This window comes from Tauraco erythrolophus, chromosome 2 (assembly GCF_009769465.1).
Source record: "Tauraco erythrolophus isolate bTauEry1 chromosome 2, bTauEry1.pri, whole genome shotgun sequence".
NCBI lineage: Eukaryota > Metazoa > Chordata > Aves > Musophagiformes > Musophagidae > Tauraco > Tauraco erythrolophus.
The window spans coordinates 15,742,665-15,757,172 of record NC_141466.1 but is presented as its reverse complement, the minus strand read 5'-3'; the positions used below and the strand labels follow the sequence as shown (position 1 = coordinate 15,757,172).

Sequence of the window (14,508 nt, the reverse complement as noted above, 5' to 3'; positions counted from 1 at the left end):
ATTCTTTTAATTTTAATGTCATCTTACTTTCATGTGATTTTCTAAATGTAATCTCAGAGTAAAAAATTACGTCTTGACATTACGTGTGTTTTTGTCAAATGTCTGACTTTAGTAAAGGAAGAAAAGGCCCAAACACCAGTACAGTAGATGCTGAAATCTTGCATGAGGCAAGGCTTGTACAAAAAGATATTATTTTTATTAGACTAACAGATATTTTTTGAAAAAAAACCCCAAACTTTACAGTCTTTTGTATGTCCTTCTTCAGATCTGAAATAAAAGCAGCAATCCTGAAAGATCTTCTGAATTCCATCCACTCAAGCTTATGTTTTATCCAGATTTATCCCATCTATTTCACTACTTTGCCATCACACTCTATAACCAATATCTGTATTAAATGCCAATAACACAAAAGAGTCCAATTCGGACTTTGGGTTTAGTAGGTTTTGATGCGAAGTGTTTGCCTTTGGTTAAAGCACACGCTGTACAGAATTCGGGACCTCTTGTGCTGTCGTTTGTTCTTGCTGACAGAGAAATGACGGAGGGGAACTGGATGGTCTTTAAGGTTTCTTCCAGCCAAAACCATTCTATGATTCTATCATGCCATTACTCCTGCACAGGAATCCCCATCAAAAGGTGTGGAGAGTTTGCATTAAAACTGCTGGCAGGAGAAGGCCACCAGTGATTGACTTTCTTAACATCCCCCTGCAAAGCTGTTCAACTCATGGGCCAGCAGTGCTGCTTCCACGTGGAGATCCTGGAATGCTTATTCACCTTTTTTTTTGTGTAGCTCACATCTTCCCACTAGGCTTAAGGTCATACAGTCCTGTGACTCTTCGTCAGTTCTGTTGCCATCAAGTCTCTTAGAATCAAAAAAAACCCCACAACCCACAGGTCCTAGTTTTGTGCAAAAGCAAACGCACCAGATCTGGTGGACACATATCAGAATTTCTACAGAACAGGATCATCTTTTAATAGGATCATCTAGCATAGATAACACTTTACAATATCTAGCTGCTGAAAGCAGACATCTATCAGAAAGTAATGAATACATAACATAATTCTTCATTAAATCAATGTTTTTAATACCACATAAATGAAGTATTAAACCAATAAAGTTTCCTTTCATTAGTTTGAAAAAAACAAGGATATAGATACTACTTGAAAATACAAAGCCCGAAGAATATTGCCCCTTACTGTGGCATCGCCTTGTAACTACAGCTGTGAATTGCAACATCAGCTGAGGGACTTAAAATTTACAAAGTGGGGAAGGATGCAATATATGGTTCTTTCTTAAAGGGATTCCCAGACTGACTATGCAGCACTCTAGAGCTCTAAACTGCAAACCTTAGGATGTGATCTGCATTTCTTTTGACTCTCCTTGAGCAAAAAGCATTTATTTTTTGAGGACGTTTGTGGGGAACACAAATTCCTACATAAGATCCTGAGCATTATTGTCTTAGCGATGTCAGCATTTAAACTCAAGTCAGTGGAAAAATGAGATCCAAGATTATTCCAGGGCATGCTAAAATGTAACACAAGCAGCTGTCAGTACGCAGAAAGGTTTTACAGTTTCGTCTGGGTCCTTTAACTCTTTTTAGGGGAAGAAAAAAACACAAACAAACCAACACAAAACCACAAACCAGGTACTAAACCCTATAACAAGACACGTTAAAATATTTGTTTTAAAGCGCCATCACCAGTCCTGCTCACCCACACATTTTTGCTCAACTGATGCGTAAGTCAGGCAGGAGTTTTCTGTGTAGCTTGTTAAACGTGCCAGTTTGACAGGCGGCTTTAGGAAAAGGTTCCTGCTCTTGCTGTTTGTTTTAGCAGATGCTGGGTTGTGGTTCTAGTGTAGGGGATTATGTGGTTCATAGTGTAGGGGATTATGGAGACAGAAGGATCTGCAGGAGGGAATATGGCAATTGTCCAGTGTAAAACCAGCTTCAGCCAACGGGCATTCCCATTGAGGACTGTCTCCAGTTCAGTTATCCGTTCATCAAATCAACTTGACATCATCTTCTGCTTGGAAAAATAATTGGCCTAGGTCTGCATTCAAGGAATAGGATTAGCTACCTCTGAAGATATGACAGAAGGGATGGAAGGAAGCAGGTAACAGTGCAGAGCAGATCAGTATGATGAGATCACAAAAGTTTCTGAAGCACACTGCTTTGTACGTTGTGAATTGCTGAGTACAAAGGAGAAAACAATGCATAGAAAGTTCCTAAAATAATTACAGTCCAAACCATAAGCCTTTCAAAACCGTACATCTCCAGCTAGCACAGCTAGCAGGTGTGTGAGAGAAGCACTGCTAAGTAGAGAGAAAACTCTGAGGAACCTGACTGGTCTCCATCTGTCATGGGGTAAATAGGTCTTATGGATCATCAACCACTTGATTTATACTAAATGCTTTCAAGCATTTCACACTTGTAATTTTCAAATACAAGAGTAATTAAACTTTGATTTATGGGAATGACACAAGCACAGGTAACTTAGATTTTTGTGCAATCTTTAAAAAATGTGTACCAACCAGCGGCACTCGATTCAGAAAGTGAATAACATGTTTGAGCTTTAAAATAATAGCTGTGGGTTTTTTTGGGGAGTCTGAATAATGCAAGAGGAAGAGTGAAAAAGCTTTGGTGTTGGCTGTAGTTGTGTTTTTACTGTTTCTAATACTGGGTCACAGAAGATAGAAAGCTTTTACAGCCCTACTATAAAACAGCTCTTTATCTTTCCCCACTAATTCTGTGGTGTCACATTTAACAAAACTAGGAAACTGGCGATAATATGGATGTTTGCGGATTAGATGTCAGGTAATAAATAACACTAATTTCACATACCTACAAATGTAAAGGCACCTTATCACTGTTTAAGTTTCTCACTCTTTGTAATGCCTGCCCACATTTTAACCCAGGCAAATTACGGTATTGTTTTTGCTGTTTTTTCACTGGGATAAAATACACAGTCATAATATCCTTTTATCAGATTTCCTGGTATAAAAGGACTTTGGTGCTTAATTCCAGCTGTATGTTGCTGAGGGAATTTCAGAGCTCCTGTTTTGGAAGATGTATTTACCTTACCTTTTAGTCGTCGTCTTTTCTTTCCACAGCGGTCTAAGCATCACTTGCCCAAGAAGATGCAGCTGTGACCCTGCCCAGTCCGTGCAGTGCTACAGAGCTACGGAGATCCCCAGGGAGATTCCTTTTACCACCAGGAGACTCTACATCAGTCACAGCAAAATTAAACAACTCCAGGTAAGAAAAAATCCAGTAAAAATACTTTCTGTAGTGCGTTGTAACCAAAAGCTGGCCTTCCCAGACGGTGGTGGCTTTGAAGTGAAGGGAGAATCTTATTCCACGTTCTAAAAACTGATGAAATGCTGCCAGATCTGGTTTTATTTTTACTTACTTTTTAAGGACATGTAAATATATTCCTATAGTGTTTTCATTATCCTGCAGTCTCTGAGCACCAGTTCACACTGCCACAATGATAATTTGTATGCAACTCAAAAAATACTAATTTACAACTAGGAACCAAAGGTTGACTTGTTTTTTATATGGTCAAATAACCATTGACTTCCAGAGTAATATTTTTAACTTGCTAAAAGCTTTTGCTACTTGATACAACATAACACTTTTTCACAGTAAATGGAAGGGTTTTGCATAACTAGAATAGTTTCCCTAATGAATGACGTTGAAGTTCTTTTCCCCCTCTGAAGTGGCAAGTGTTAGGTACAACCGCTGTCAGACATGGTGGAGGGAGTCAGTAAGTCAGAGTCTAAGGCAGAGCATGAGATGTTTCTAAAAGCACTGCTAGGCCTATCCAATAACCCACGTGAACAATAGCAGCTTCTAACTGAATCTCCAGCTATCTGCATTATTAAAAAAGTTTATCCTGAGTTTCTTGAGGCATCACTGGATCACATTATTACAGGCATGATCAGTTCGTGCTCGTTTTGCACCGCACTCTGGAATGGTGCTTCTCTGTCTCCTACCCTGAAATATATTTCGTTAATAAATTAAACTTCTGTAGATAGACGCAAGGGAAATGTAACCACCTGTATTATACACGCTTGCTGTGTATCGATCTGCTACAAGGAACAAGAAATCTCAGAGTCAGAAGAGATACATTTCTCTTAAGTATGCTTGTCCTCTTACAAAGAATATCACTTTGCTCTGAAATGCATCTTTGATTTTGCTGTCAGGGTTGAATGAAACAGGCTAGAAGGCAGCTTAGAGCAGCATCTGTGATAGCTGTTGCCCACTGAGAAATAGTCAGTAGTTTTACAATTTAACTTTGAGAAAGAGTTTACTTCTCTTTTAGCCACTACTACCATCTCTGGTTTTCTTGTTTTAGCTCCCATACCTACAAAAGTCAAAGTTCACTGGTGTGATTTAACTATATTGATATGCTCTAGTTAAAAAAAAAAATCTGTCAAATGAATTCTTTTTTGCAAAATATATTTTCTGTGAAAAAAATCCTGATTATTTTCTTTCCAAGATAAGGAAGATGATCCATTTTTCCTTTCTTAGGCCAGTTGTCCATACCTGTCCGCTACCCCTCAGTTACTAGTACAGTGGCCTTAGGTTCCAACTAGAGCAAAAGCATAAAGTTTAAATGTTGGATATAAGTGAACAGTGGAATAAAAGTTTTACAACTGTTCAGAACAAATGGTGCATGAAACCATCTAAGGAGCGAGTTTTTCACTTTATACATTAATTCAACCGAGCAATCAGTATGCCTTACTTTGCCCCAAAAGGAAGTAAGTCCTTTCATGTTACCTACCTACAGTTATGTAGGTTATTTCCTTAAAATTAGACTGGGTCTGTGAATATATTTTTCACTTCTCTTCCCATGCAACAAATTATACTTCTGAGGTCTTGACATCAAAAATACATGTGCTTAATTTTACAGAGCTGAGCAATTCCACTGGCACATATCATAGTGTTTATAGAAAAAGGTTTTGATTTCTGCTTGTGAAGTACATGTCTGGAAGCACTAAAAAAAACTCTATAATAGAGTTGGGATTTTTTTTTTCCTTTTTTTTTTTAATTTCTTCATTTACCTAATTTAGAGAAAATAACATATTTTCAAAAAGAAATTGAATGGAAGCCTAGACTTCCCACAGCTGACCTCCAATAGACTTTTGTATGTAAGCATTCACATATGCTATGGTTTGGCAATTAGCCACCTTGGAAGAATAAACAAATACTGTTTAAACTGGGCACCAATTACTTTTGGACATTACTTTGGTTATTATTGACATTGTAAAGAAATGAAACAGAAAAGAAGATATGTTTATATGCTAAATACAGCATGTTTTGAAGAAAAAACAGGAAAAAAAGTAGATCTTTTTTACCCAGGTCAACTTTGGATTTGTTCTGACAGAGTCGATCATCATTGAAAACACTGGCTGGAATTTTTGGGTTTTGTTGTATTTTTGCAAACTGGGTTTTTTTATAAACAGACTTCATAATAACAAAACTAGATTAATTTTAGCACCTGTTTTCAATAATTTCTGCCTCCTCCTTGATTTGAAGACCAACTATAACCTGTTAATTTTCATTTTAAGATTTAGTTTATTTCTTACTATACTAATATGTGGGGTTTTATCTGCTAAAAGAAAATTGTTTATCTGGACCCCACAATAGGGGACGGATTTAAGAAACTGCTTATAACAAATCCCAGTTCACCAAAATTCTAAAAGCAAAAAAAAAGGTCATTAAAAAAATGAAAAAATGATTAAAATATTTCTATTAAAATAACACTATCTTAGATTCATTTTCATTAGATTTGCTTTTTAAAATGTAAAACTATATTAGTATCACTTTACAGACAGTCCAGTTCGAGAATAAAACATCGCTTCATAGCAAAAAGTGAGCTGACAGGCTTTCAAACATGTCTTGATTCATATTAGAAACACTGGGTGGTTTGTAACAGCATGGATAAATGTTTAAGTCTCAAAACAGCATGGTCACAAAGCCTAGCAAAGCATACCAAATAGGTGGAAAATAGGAATTATAATAATCCACATTAAGAAGCCTAACATCATTACAGAATGAATGTACATTGACCTTCACATGGCTCTCTGTCACTTAATAAGATGAAAGTTAAGCCTCTTAGAAACATACAGCAATCAACTGAGGAAAAGCAGGAAACACTGCTTTTGAACTTACAGGAGAAAACATGTTGAACTTGTGAAGGTTCACGTTTGTTTCAGTTTCCTTAAGACTGTTTTACATACGACTATGCTTTTCTGCTCTTGAGCAATGCAATCAATTCCTGTGGGACTTCTCATGAGAAAACTCATAACCAAAACTGGACGTGCAGTTCTGTAATTTCTATATAGCAATACGCATATATACATATGTTACAAAGCTGCATTTATAGAGAAAATAGACAATGGACAACTCTGTGATTTACTGTTGAGAATACGTTTCTTTATGGGGGTACATTCCTTCATTGAATTGAAATGTAATTGACGGAGAAACCTGCATCAATAGAGGAGGTTCCATACATTTTCCATATACTTTCTCACTAACTGCATCAAATCTTGCAATGCTCTGAAATTATCCCTGTTCCTTGCAGGGGGGTTGGACTAGATGGCCTTTGAAGGTCCCTTCCAGCCCTAACGATTCTATGATTCTATGATTTTATGAAATTTACGAGACAAAATGCATGTCAGCAGAAGCTACTGACAGCTAAGGATATCAGAGCACAATGAAATCTGACTCCTCTTTCATAGCTGTGCGGGCTCGAATTTTAACAGAAGTTATAATGCGGGGTTTGCAGCTAAGGTGAGGAGACACAACTCAAACCCATGCAAGAGTCAGGTAAACGAAGCTGGAAGGAATCTTTTAACAGTCATCTTTATACGCAGATTTCAGGTACACAAGCACGATAGCCAGAAGTGTTCAGTCAGGATCACAGAACAAAATTGCTACCTGGTTCTTGAGCTGCGAACAGATTTGTGTAGATTCCTGAGTGGGATGGGAGGTTATGCTGTAGAACATGCTTTATAGCTTCTCCCAATGAGAGTAAAATGTGTTGGTAGCAACTAAGACCTGGGGGAAATAGCATGAAGACTATCATGTTTAGCATCTCTTACTGAGATGGTACTCCTGAGATCTCTATTGAGATGTTCACTGGACATGGGAAGGGAAAATGGATGAGGACACTCCTTCCCACCTCTCCCATGCAGAACAACTGCTCGTCTTGCTCTGAGCTTTCTGTGATTCCCATTATAAATGAATTTTTGAAAATCAAGCACCTAGGTCAATGGCAAATGTCAGCATCTCTGACAACTGCAGAGAACTGGAACTATTGTTTAGGTAACAGTATGCTAAGAGGGCTCCCAGGCTCACTCTCATCGCATGCTTCTTCCTATCTTTGCTTGGAGGAAGTTGCCAAATTCACTTCAGTTTGCTTCTTAACTTGAGACACAAGATGGCAAGCTTTGTAAACAAGCAGGTTCCAACAGAAGAGAAAAATAATGAAACAATTACTATGGCTCTATATATTACAGCCACAGTCAACATCTAAGTTCCATTTGCCACTGTAAAGCATCTGTTTATTTCCAGCTAACAAAACCTAAGCTCTGGTAAAAGCAATCTGTTCCACAGACGGGATTTTCAGACCACACTGATCTGACACTTTTGGTTTGGTCATCTAATATGTGAGGTTTTTACTTCAAAGAAAGGGCTAGGGGGAGAGGGAGAAGAAATACAAGCATTGGATTTTAGTTTCCTGCCAAAATTCTATTGTAGGAGAAGTGGTGATAATCCATGTGTACTTCCTCTGGGGAATAGATGCTGCTGGATGGAAATGGCTGTATGATGAGCTCAAACCTGCTCCAGCAAGCTCTGGTGAGCACAGTGAACGTGAAACAACCATCTACTCTCTGTAAGGATTTCTGTTCCTGGTGATATTAGCTCTCCATTTTACATAGGCTACCCACCAGGCAGATAAAAAGGAATATTCCTTCTTCAGACATGTGTTTGCTCAAAACCAGACACAAAACTGACTTAAACAACAAAATCATAGAAATGTAAGTAAATACTGGCAAACTGCAAGTATCTATAGTAACACCTCTATCATTACCATTTCTCTTAGTTTCTCATTTTAAATATATAGTTTTTCAATATATACTAGCAGTTGTCAGAGGATGCAGAAGAAGTCACCAGGGAGGAGATCTGTAAATAGATGGTGTACTATCACATTAATTGTTTTTCCCTCTTTAAGATGACTGACTTCAGGAGAATGCCAGCCCTTGAAGAGCTGGTCCTGTCATGCAGTGGCACAGAATCAATAGAAAACAACACTTTCAAAGCTCTGAGCACCTTGAAGTCCCTGGAACTCTACAAAAATCAGCTAAAGCAAATACCCACCTTCCTCCCATCTGGCCTTGAAATTTTAAAACTCGCTGATAACTCCATCAACACTCTGCATGCGGCTGATTTTGAAGGTTTGCTGAAACTAAGGGTGCTCGATATTCGGAACAACTTGATTGTGACTCTGCCTCCAAGTGCATTTTCTTCCCTTTGCAATTTACAAAGTTTGATCCTGGACGGCAACAACCTGGAATCTGTGTCTGCACCACTTAAGCTTCCTAGGCTGAAGTACCTGAGCATGGCTGATAATAAACTGAACTCGTTCTCAACCAACTTCTTTGCATCTTTCCAAAATCTACAGTTTCTCAGTTTAAGTGGCAACTTTCTGGCAAAAGTGCCTCTTGACCTACCTAAATCCCTGCTGTCACTAAAATTAGAGAAGAACCTACTCAAAACAATAAGACTTCGAGACATTAAACACCTAGAAAACCTGTCCGAGTTCTTCCTGTCAGAAAATCAGCTAACATCAATAGATGGTGCCCAGCTTCTTCCTAACTTGACAACACTGGAGCTCTCTAAGAACCAGCTCCACGCTGTGCCACCCAGGCTGCCCGGCAGACTGCAGAAGCTTGACTGCAGCAATAACCTGATACAGAGGGTGACAGCGCAGGACTTCCAAGGGCTACAAGACCTCAAGCACTTGTTCCTGGACAACAACGCTGTTAGCATGTTTGAGGCAGGAGCTCTTCAGCAGTGTGCGCAGCTTTCGAATCTGGCGCTGGAACAGAATCTCCTCATTTCCATTCCGCTGAGGCAAGTGAATCTGAGGACAGCTGGTTCCCAGGTGTCACCTCTCCTTCCTTACATTATGCCAACGAGGGCCAAACTGGAAAAAAGATTGCATTCAGACCAAGTCATGGTAGAAATCTATCCATACCATAAACCCACTGCCATAACTGGCACAAATTAGCACTCGTTAGCAGTCTCAGCATAGAAGTAGAGCTGTTTTCATTAGATCTGTGGCCCCCAGTGAATCCACTCATTTTACATCTCTCCCTGCCAGTGAGACTACTCTGTTTAATTAGTACACAAATAAGAGGAACCTGCTAGGAGAGTATAACAGAATGATTACAGGGGAGTTTCACTGCTGCTTAGATTTATCTTCTCCCATAACACAAAATTAATAGGGCATTCAATAAAAAGAAAACACAGCAATTTTAAAGCTGATGTTTCTACCAACCCACACTGAATTTACTGTTGTTAAAATATTAAGATTTCAAGAGCTGAGACTGGTCAAAAACAATGTGATTTTTCAGTGGATATTAGCATTCCCAACTTCATTAAAATCACACATTACAAAGTATTTAGAATGCGTATAAGCTCTCCTGCTTCAGGCTATAAGCAAAATTCCAGTCAAAGGAGCACAGAAGAAACATCCCTTGGGCATACCGTGTTCGTTAATGCCCTGCTTACAGGTTCTCTCACATTAATCTGAGTGTTGGTCCTGGCCATTATCAGAGATGGCATATTAAGCCAAACGGAGGCTGCTCTGATATAAAGTGGCAATATTACTATTTCAAAAAGCTGTGCAATAAAATGGCATAAAAATAGCAAAGTAATTCCATTAACATCAGCTTCTTTAACAAAACTGCCCTATTAAATTTTATTTTCTATGGCTTGTGGACAGGTTTAACTAGCCCAAATAAATAATGCAGTAAAATTTCAATTCGTTTAGCATCAGGTCCTTTAGCATTTGAATCTATTTGGCAGCAGCTTTATAATCAGAAAGTGATTTAGTGGTGTATAAATATTTGATTTCAGTCTAGCTTGACAGGAATGTTTAATGCTTTCTAGTTACTTTAGTATTGTCTAATCCCTCTTATTTTACAACCTTCATAGTCAAGAGAATTAACAGAAAAGAGTTCTCTATTAGCCTTTAAATAGTGCAGCTTTTAAGGAGATATTGAGGACTTTATTTTCAACTCAGTAATGAATATAGATTTCAAGAGGGAGGTTGTAAACATAAAAGAGGGGGAAAAATGACAAGAGCTAAAATTTACATACTTAATTTAATCATCTGCTGATCACCAGGTACACATGGATATACAGAAATAACAGTTCAGTTACCAGAGAACTGTCACCAGTGTGACTAAGTGTGGCTAAAAAAATATAGTTAATGTGCCACAGTTAAAGGGTCTTAGCAGTTATGTGACAGGAATGAGCAGAATTTTTTTTCTTTTTTTTCTGAGAAGAAAATAATTCATTTCACTTGGGTGGTGAAACACTGGAACAGGTTGCCCAGAGAGGTGATAGATGCCCTTCAAGAAGTACTTGAAGGAACAGTGTTGCCATGCTTCTCTAAACTTTTGGTCTTTAATGCTGCCGTAATTTGGTCATTGGCATACTTATGGCATTAAAGAGTAAAAAATGCATTTTTAAGCTTCGCATTCAATTGAACATAAAACTTTCTTCATAGTACAGTAGGACTAAAATTGCTGTTTAGTTGAGTTGCAGAAACACAGTCAGTAAAGGTCAGAACTGCAATAATTTGGGAAAACGGTTCAAGTGTGCATTGACAATATTCCTACAACTTTAAAAGAAAAGACATGAATATTTCAGGACCACATCTTTTTTTTCAGAAGATTGAATTTTTGTTAGTGGTAGTTTTATTTAATATGTCAGATATGCCTGGGCAGATACCCACCACCAAATACCACTTACACAAACAGAATCAGTACGATGAACATAACACATTTGTGTTGTTTTATTTTTATTCAGACTTCCAGACACCCTTGCTAGATTGGATCTAAAGGGAAATGACATAGAGGATGTCGGAGAACAAGAACTGAAAGACTTGAAACAGCTTCAGGTTCTAAATTTACGGAACAACAAGATATCTGCCTTGGATCGCAAAGTCTTAGAGTATTTACCTCGTCTCCGTCATCTGTACTTAGATGGAAACCCCTGGAACTGCACCTGTGACCTTCTCAGAACCAGGAGAGCGCTGGTGGCCAAAGGAACGGATGTCAGGGGAGGGCAGTGCGCAGCGCCAGCAGAAAGCCGAGGAGAAAGTTGGATGTCTTCCAAAAAGATTCTGCAGCAGTGTGAAGATAATCTGTCTTCCACAGAAAGAGGCAAAGAGGACAGAAAGAAAACGAAACCCAGTGAGGCCTCCAGCGTTGGAGTAAACACAGATGATGATTACTATGATTATGAATTAGATTAACCCCACGGTTAACCTATGGTGAACCTCCAAATTGTCCGGCGCTGCCCTTTACCACCAGCCTTCGTACTGACAACCAGCCTGCTGGTCTGCCGCTAACTTGTCCTCTTTAATTTGTGCTGTAAGAGTTAACAGCTGGTGACAGGAGGGCTGCAGTCAGGATGCCATTGTAAACTGAAAATCGTAAAAACAAGAAATTGTTTTTCTATGCCATTAGTGCTGTGTAGTTTGAGGGAAGTAAGAATACAACTACTGTGTCTTAGGAAAGCAGTCTATAACTCTGTACGGACCCTTTTGTAGTCGAGCGTTCTTGGAGTTGCCTTAAAAACCATAAATAAAATCCTGCAATACCACAAGGTACTATTACTAGGAGTCTGGCATTCAACACATTTAAACTCACAGGTCTGCATTTCGAGGTGGAGGGACACAGTGATGTGGGCAATTTCTCAGGATTGTTCAGACATTCTTGCTTTTGAGAAATGAATTTCAGTTTTTCAGAAACAGTTGCCTCTTTTAATTATTGTAGACTATTCTAAACAACACTAGACTAAATTAGCTGACTTCCAGGCAAAACACAAACACTTATTTTCGTTACAGCAAACACCAACAAACAGAAGAATCGGTGTCCTGTTTAATGAGATTTAATAAGTTTAATGAGTTCCAGAATTAATTAATAGTAAGGAATTGTCATGGTTTGATGTGGAGGGGGGGGTGGTTCTGGTGGCAGGAGAGGGGTTTTGCTCCCTGCGACCTCCCCGGTTTTGGAACCGGGTTAGGCTTAGTTCTGGCCACCAGATCAGACTGCCATCCCCCTCGGGGTTGAGCCAATAGGGCGCCTCTGCGAATTGCTCTATTTAAGTCAGGACAAAGGGACCGGAAAAGGTGCTTCACCCAGGATCGAGCAGAGAAGGGAGGAGGGCACTGCCCCCGCTCCCTGGCTCCCGGCCGGGCGGCTGCCTGCGTCGGCCCGGCGCCGCCCATGGAGAATGGCGGCGGTGGAGCCAGCTGGGGAACTCGGGGGCACCCCACTCCCGGGGTGCCCACTGGGCTGAGTTCACCTGGAGAGGACTGAGATCTGAGAGAAACAGCCGCATTGACAGCAGGTCAGTGAGGATGGAGCGGGAGGAGGTGTGCCGGAGCCAAGTTTCCCCTGCGGCTGATGGTGAGATAGCAGGCGGCCCCCCTGCAACCAGGACAGCCTCGGTGGAGCAGAGACCCACTCGCAGCCCGTGGGGAGAAGATGCCTGAGCCTGAGGATGGTCGTGTTGGGGTGCACGACGAGGCAGAGCGGCATCTGGAGTCTTCGTGACAACCCACGCCGGAGCGAGTGGCTACAGCTCCCTAAGTGCCCGAGACTGTGGTAAAGCCCACACCGGAGCAATCTGTGGGGAAGGATTGTTTCCAGTGGGCTGGACTCACGTTGGAGAAGTTTGTGGATTTTTCCTCGTGGGTAGGGGATCCATTGGAGCAGGGGAAAAGGGTGTAAGGACTCCTTCTCCTTTAAGAAAGAAGCAGCAGTAACAGCACGGAATGAACTGACCTGCACTCCCCCAGTCCCTGCCCCCTGTGCTGCTGCGGGGAGGAGGTAGAGCCGGGAGGAAAAGGAAGGGGGGGGGGAAGGTGTCAGTTTTAAGATCTGGTTTTGTTTCTTTCTGTCCTCTCAAGTAATCGGTTTTTGTTTCCCTTTGTCCTTCTAAGTAATCATTAATAAACTGTTTTGCTTTGAGAAAAGCTCTGCCTGTTTTGCCCAGGACCATGGTTGGTGGGTGCTCCCTCTGTTCTTGTCTCAACCCTCAGTCCCTTTGGTTTTTTTTTCTCTCCTCTCTACTTTACTGGAGAAGGAGAGACTGTGTGAGTTTTAGTTGCTGGATCAGCCTAAAACCACTACAGGAATAAAAACACTGGGGTCAATTTGACCCGATTCTGTTGTTGTAAACAGAAGAAGGGAGATTACCAAAAAATAGATCTCTACCTCTGGCAAATATGAGAACAGGATCAAGTGAGATAAAGTTCTTGGAAGAGTTTATTTTGGTAGCTGAGTAGCTAAGTGAGTACAATATAGCTCAAGATGCTGCATGTGTACTTTTCGGTTAGGTGTACACCCTGCAAGCGCACCTTCACTGGCAGGAACCTTCCAGATCTTGCAAGCAAAAGAAAGACTTAATGGTATATGCATCAACTCTGATGTACGTACAAATTTTATCAAGCAGTTTCCAAAGTGCTTGAAAGCTAAACAAAATTGGATTATCGAGATCCCTAAAAACAGCGACTTAGGAACAGCAATGTAAGGGGTTTCCTGGCAGTTCATAAATCTTGGCTGATAACAGAGGAGTAATAACACCAGCAAATCACTTTTCAAAGCAAGCAGTTTCTATTATTCTTTATCTTCTATTGGCATTCACTGATGGAGTAATCAGTCATGTTCACGGAGGCTGTTTTGTCAGGCATCAGAGTGCAGCTATTTGGTTGTGTCGCCTATGCAAATGCAATCGATGCTTGGGTTTCTTAGGCACACAACACATTAAGCCATACAACTGGAACAGAAAGACATGCTAATTTTTCTCTACATTTTAACTTTGTAACATGTCATCAGACACCAAAATTTTCCACAGCTAAAGATTTAGATGTTTATGGAACAGCACAAGCCTTCCTCACGGTTTGATAGTGTTATTTTTGCTGGCTAATGTTTGTCTGCATTAGAAGTCTAGGAAGCAGTTATATTCTGAGCAAGAAAATATTTTCGTGATACAGAATTTTTCATTCACTTTTCTATTGGTGGATCCTTTTTAATAGAGTACTTTACGCATCTCCCCGTCTCACATGAGCCCGCCCACGTGTCTGGCGGCACAGGGCGAGAACGGCGGCTCCCGCTCTCTTTTGCCCGCAGACGGATTTGTATCTTTGGATCTCTGGGCTGTTACAAGCCAAGGGAGCAGAAACCCGGGAACTGCAGTT

At 40.3% G+C, this 14,508-nt stretch overlaps 1 protein-coding gene across 1 annotated transcript; it reads left to right on the top strand.

Annotated features, from left to right (window-relative positions):
- The first annotated feature begins 2,787 nt into the window (after positions 1-2,787).
- LOC104384547 (nephrocan) lies at positions 2,788-11,556 on the top strand. The gene is made up of 4 exons (XM_009992958.2): positions 2,788-2,813; positions 3,110-3,254; positions 8,242-9,143; positions 11,109-11,556. Exons 1-4 carry the CDS (start codon positions 2,788-2,790, stop codon positions 11,554-11,556), a joined length of 1,521 nt encoding a protein of 506 aa, XP_009991260.2.
- The last annotated feature ends 2,952 nt before the right edge of the window (positions 11,557-14,508 follow it).

Excerpts from the sequence above, each read along its gene's own strand:
- LOC104384547 (XM_009992958.2), top strand. The coding sequence starts at position 2,788 with ATGGATGTTTGCGGATTAGATGTCAG. Across the intron at positions 2,814-3,109 it reads GTTTGCGGATTAGATGTCAG|CGGTCTAAGCATCACTTGCC; the intron begins GTAATAAATAAC and ends TTCTTTCCACAG. Across the intron at positions 9,144-11,108 it reads CTCATTTCCATTCCGCTGAG|ACTTCCAGACACCCTTGCTA; the intron begins GCAAGTGAATCT and ends ATTTTTATTCAG.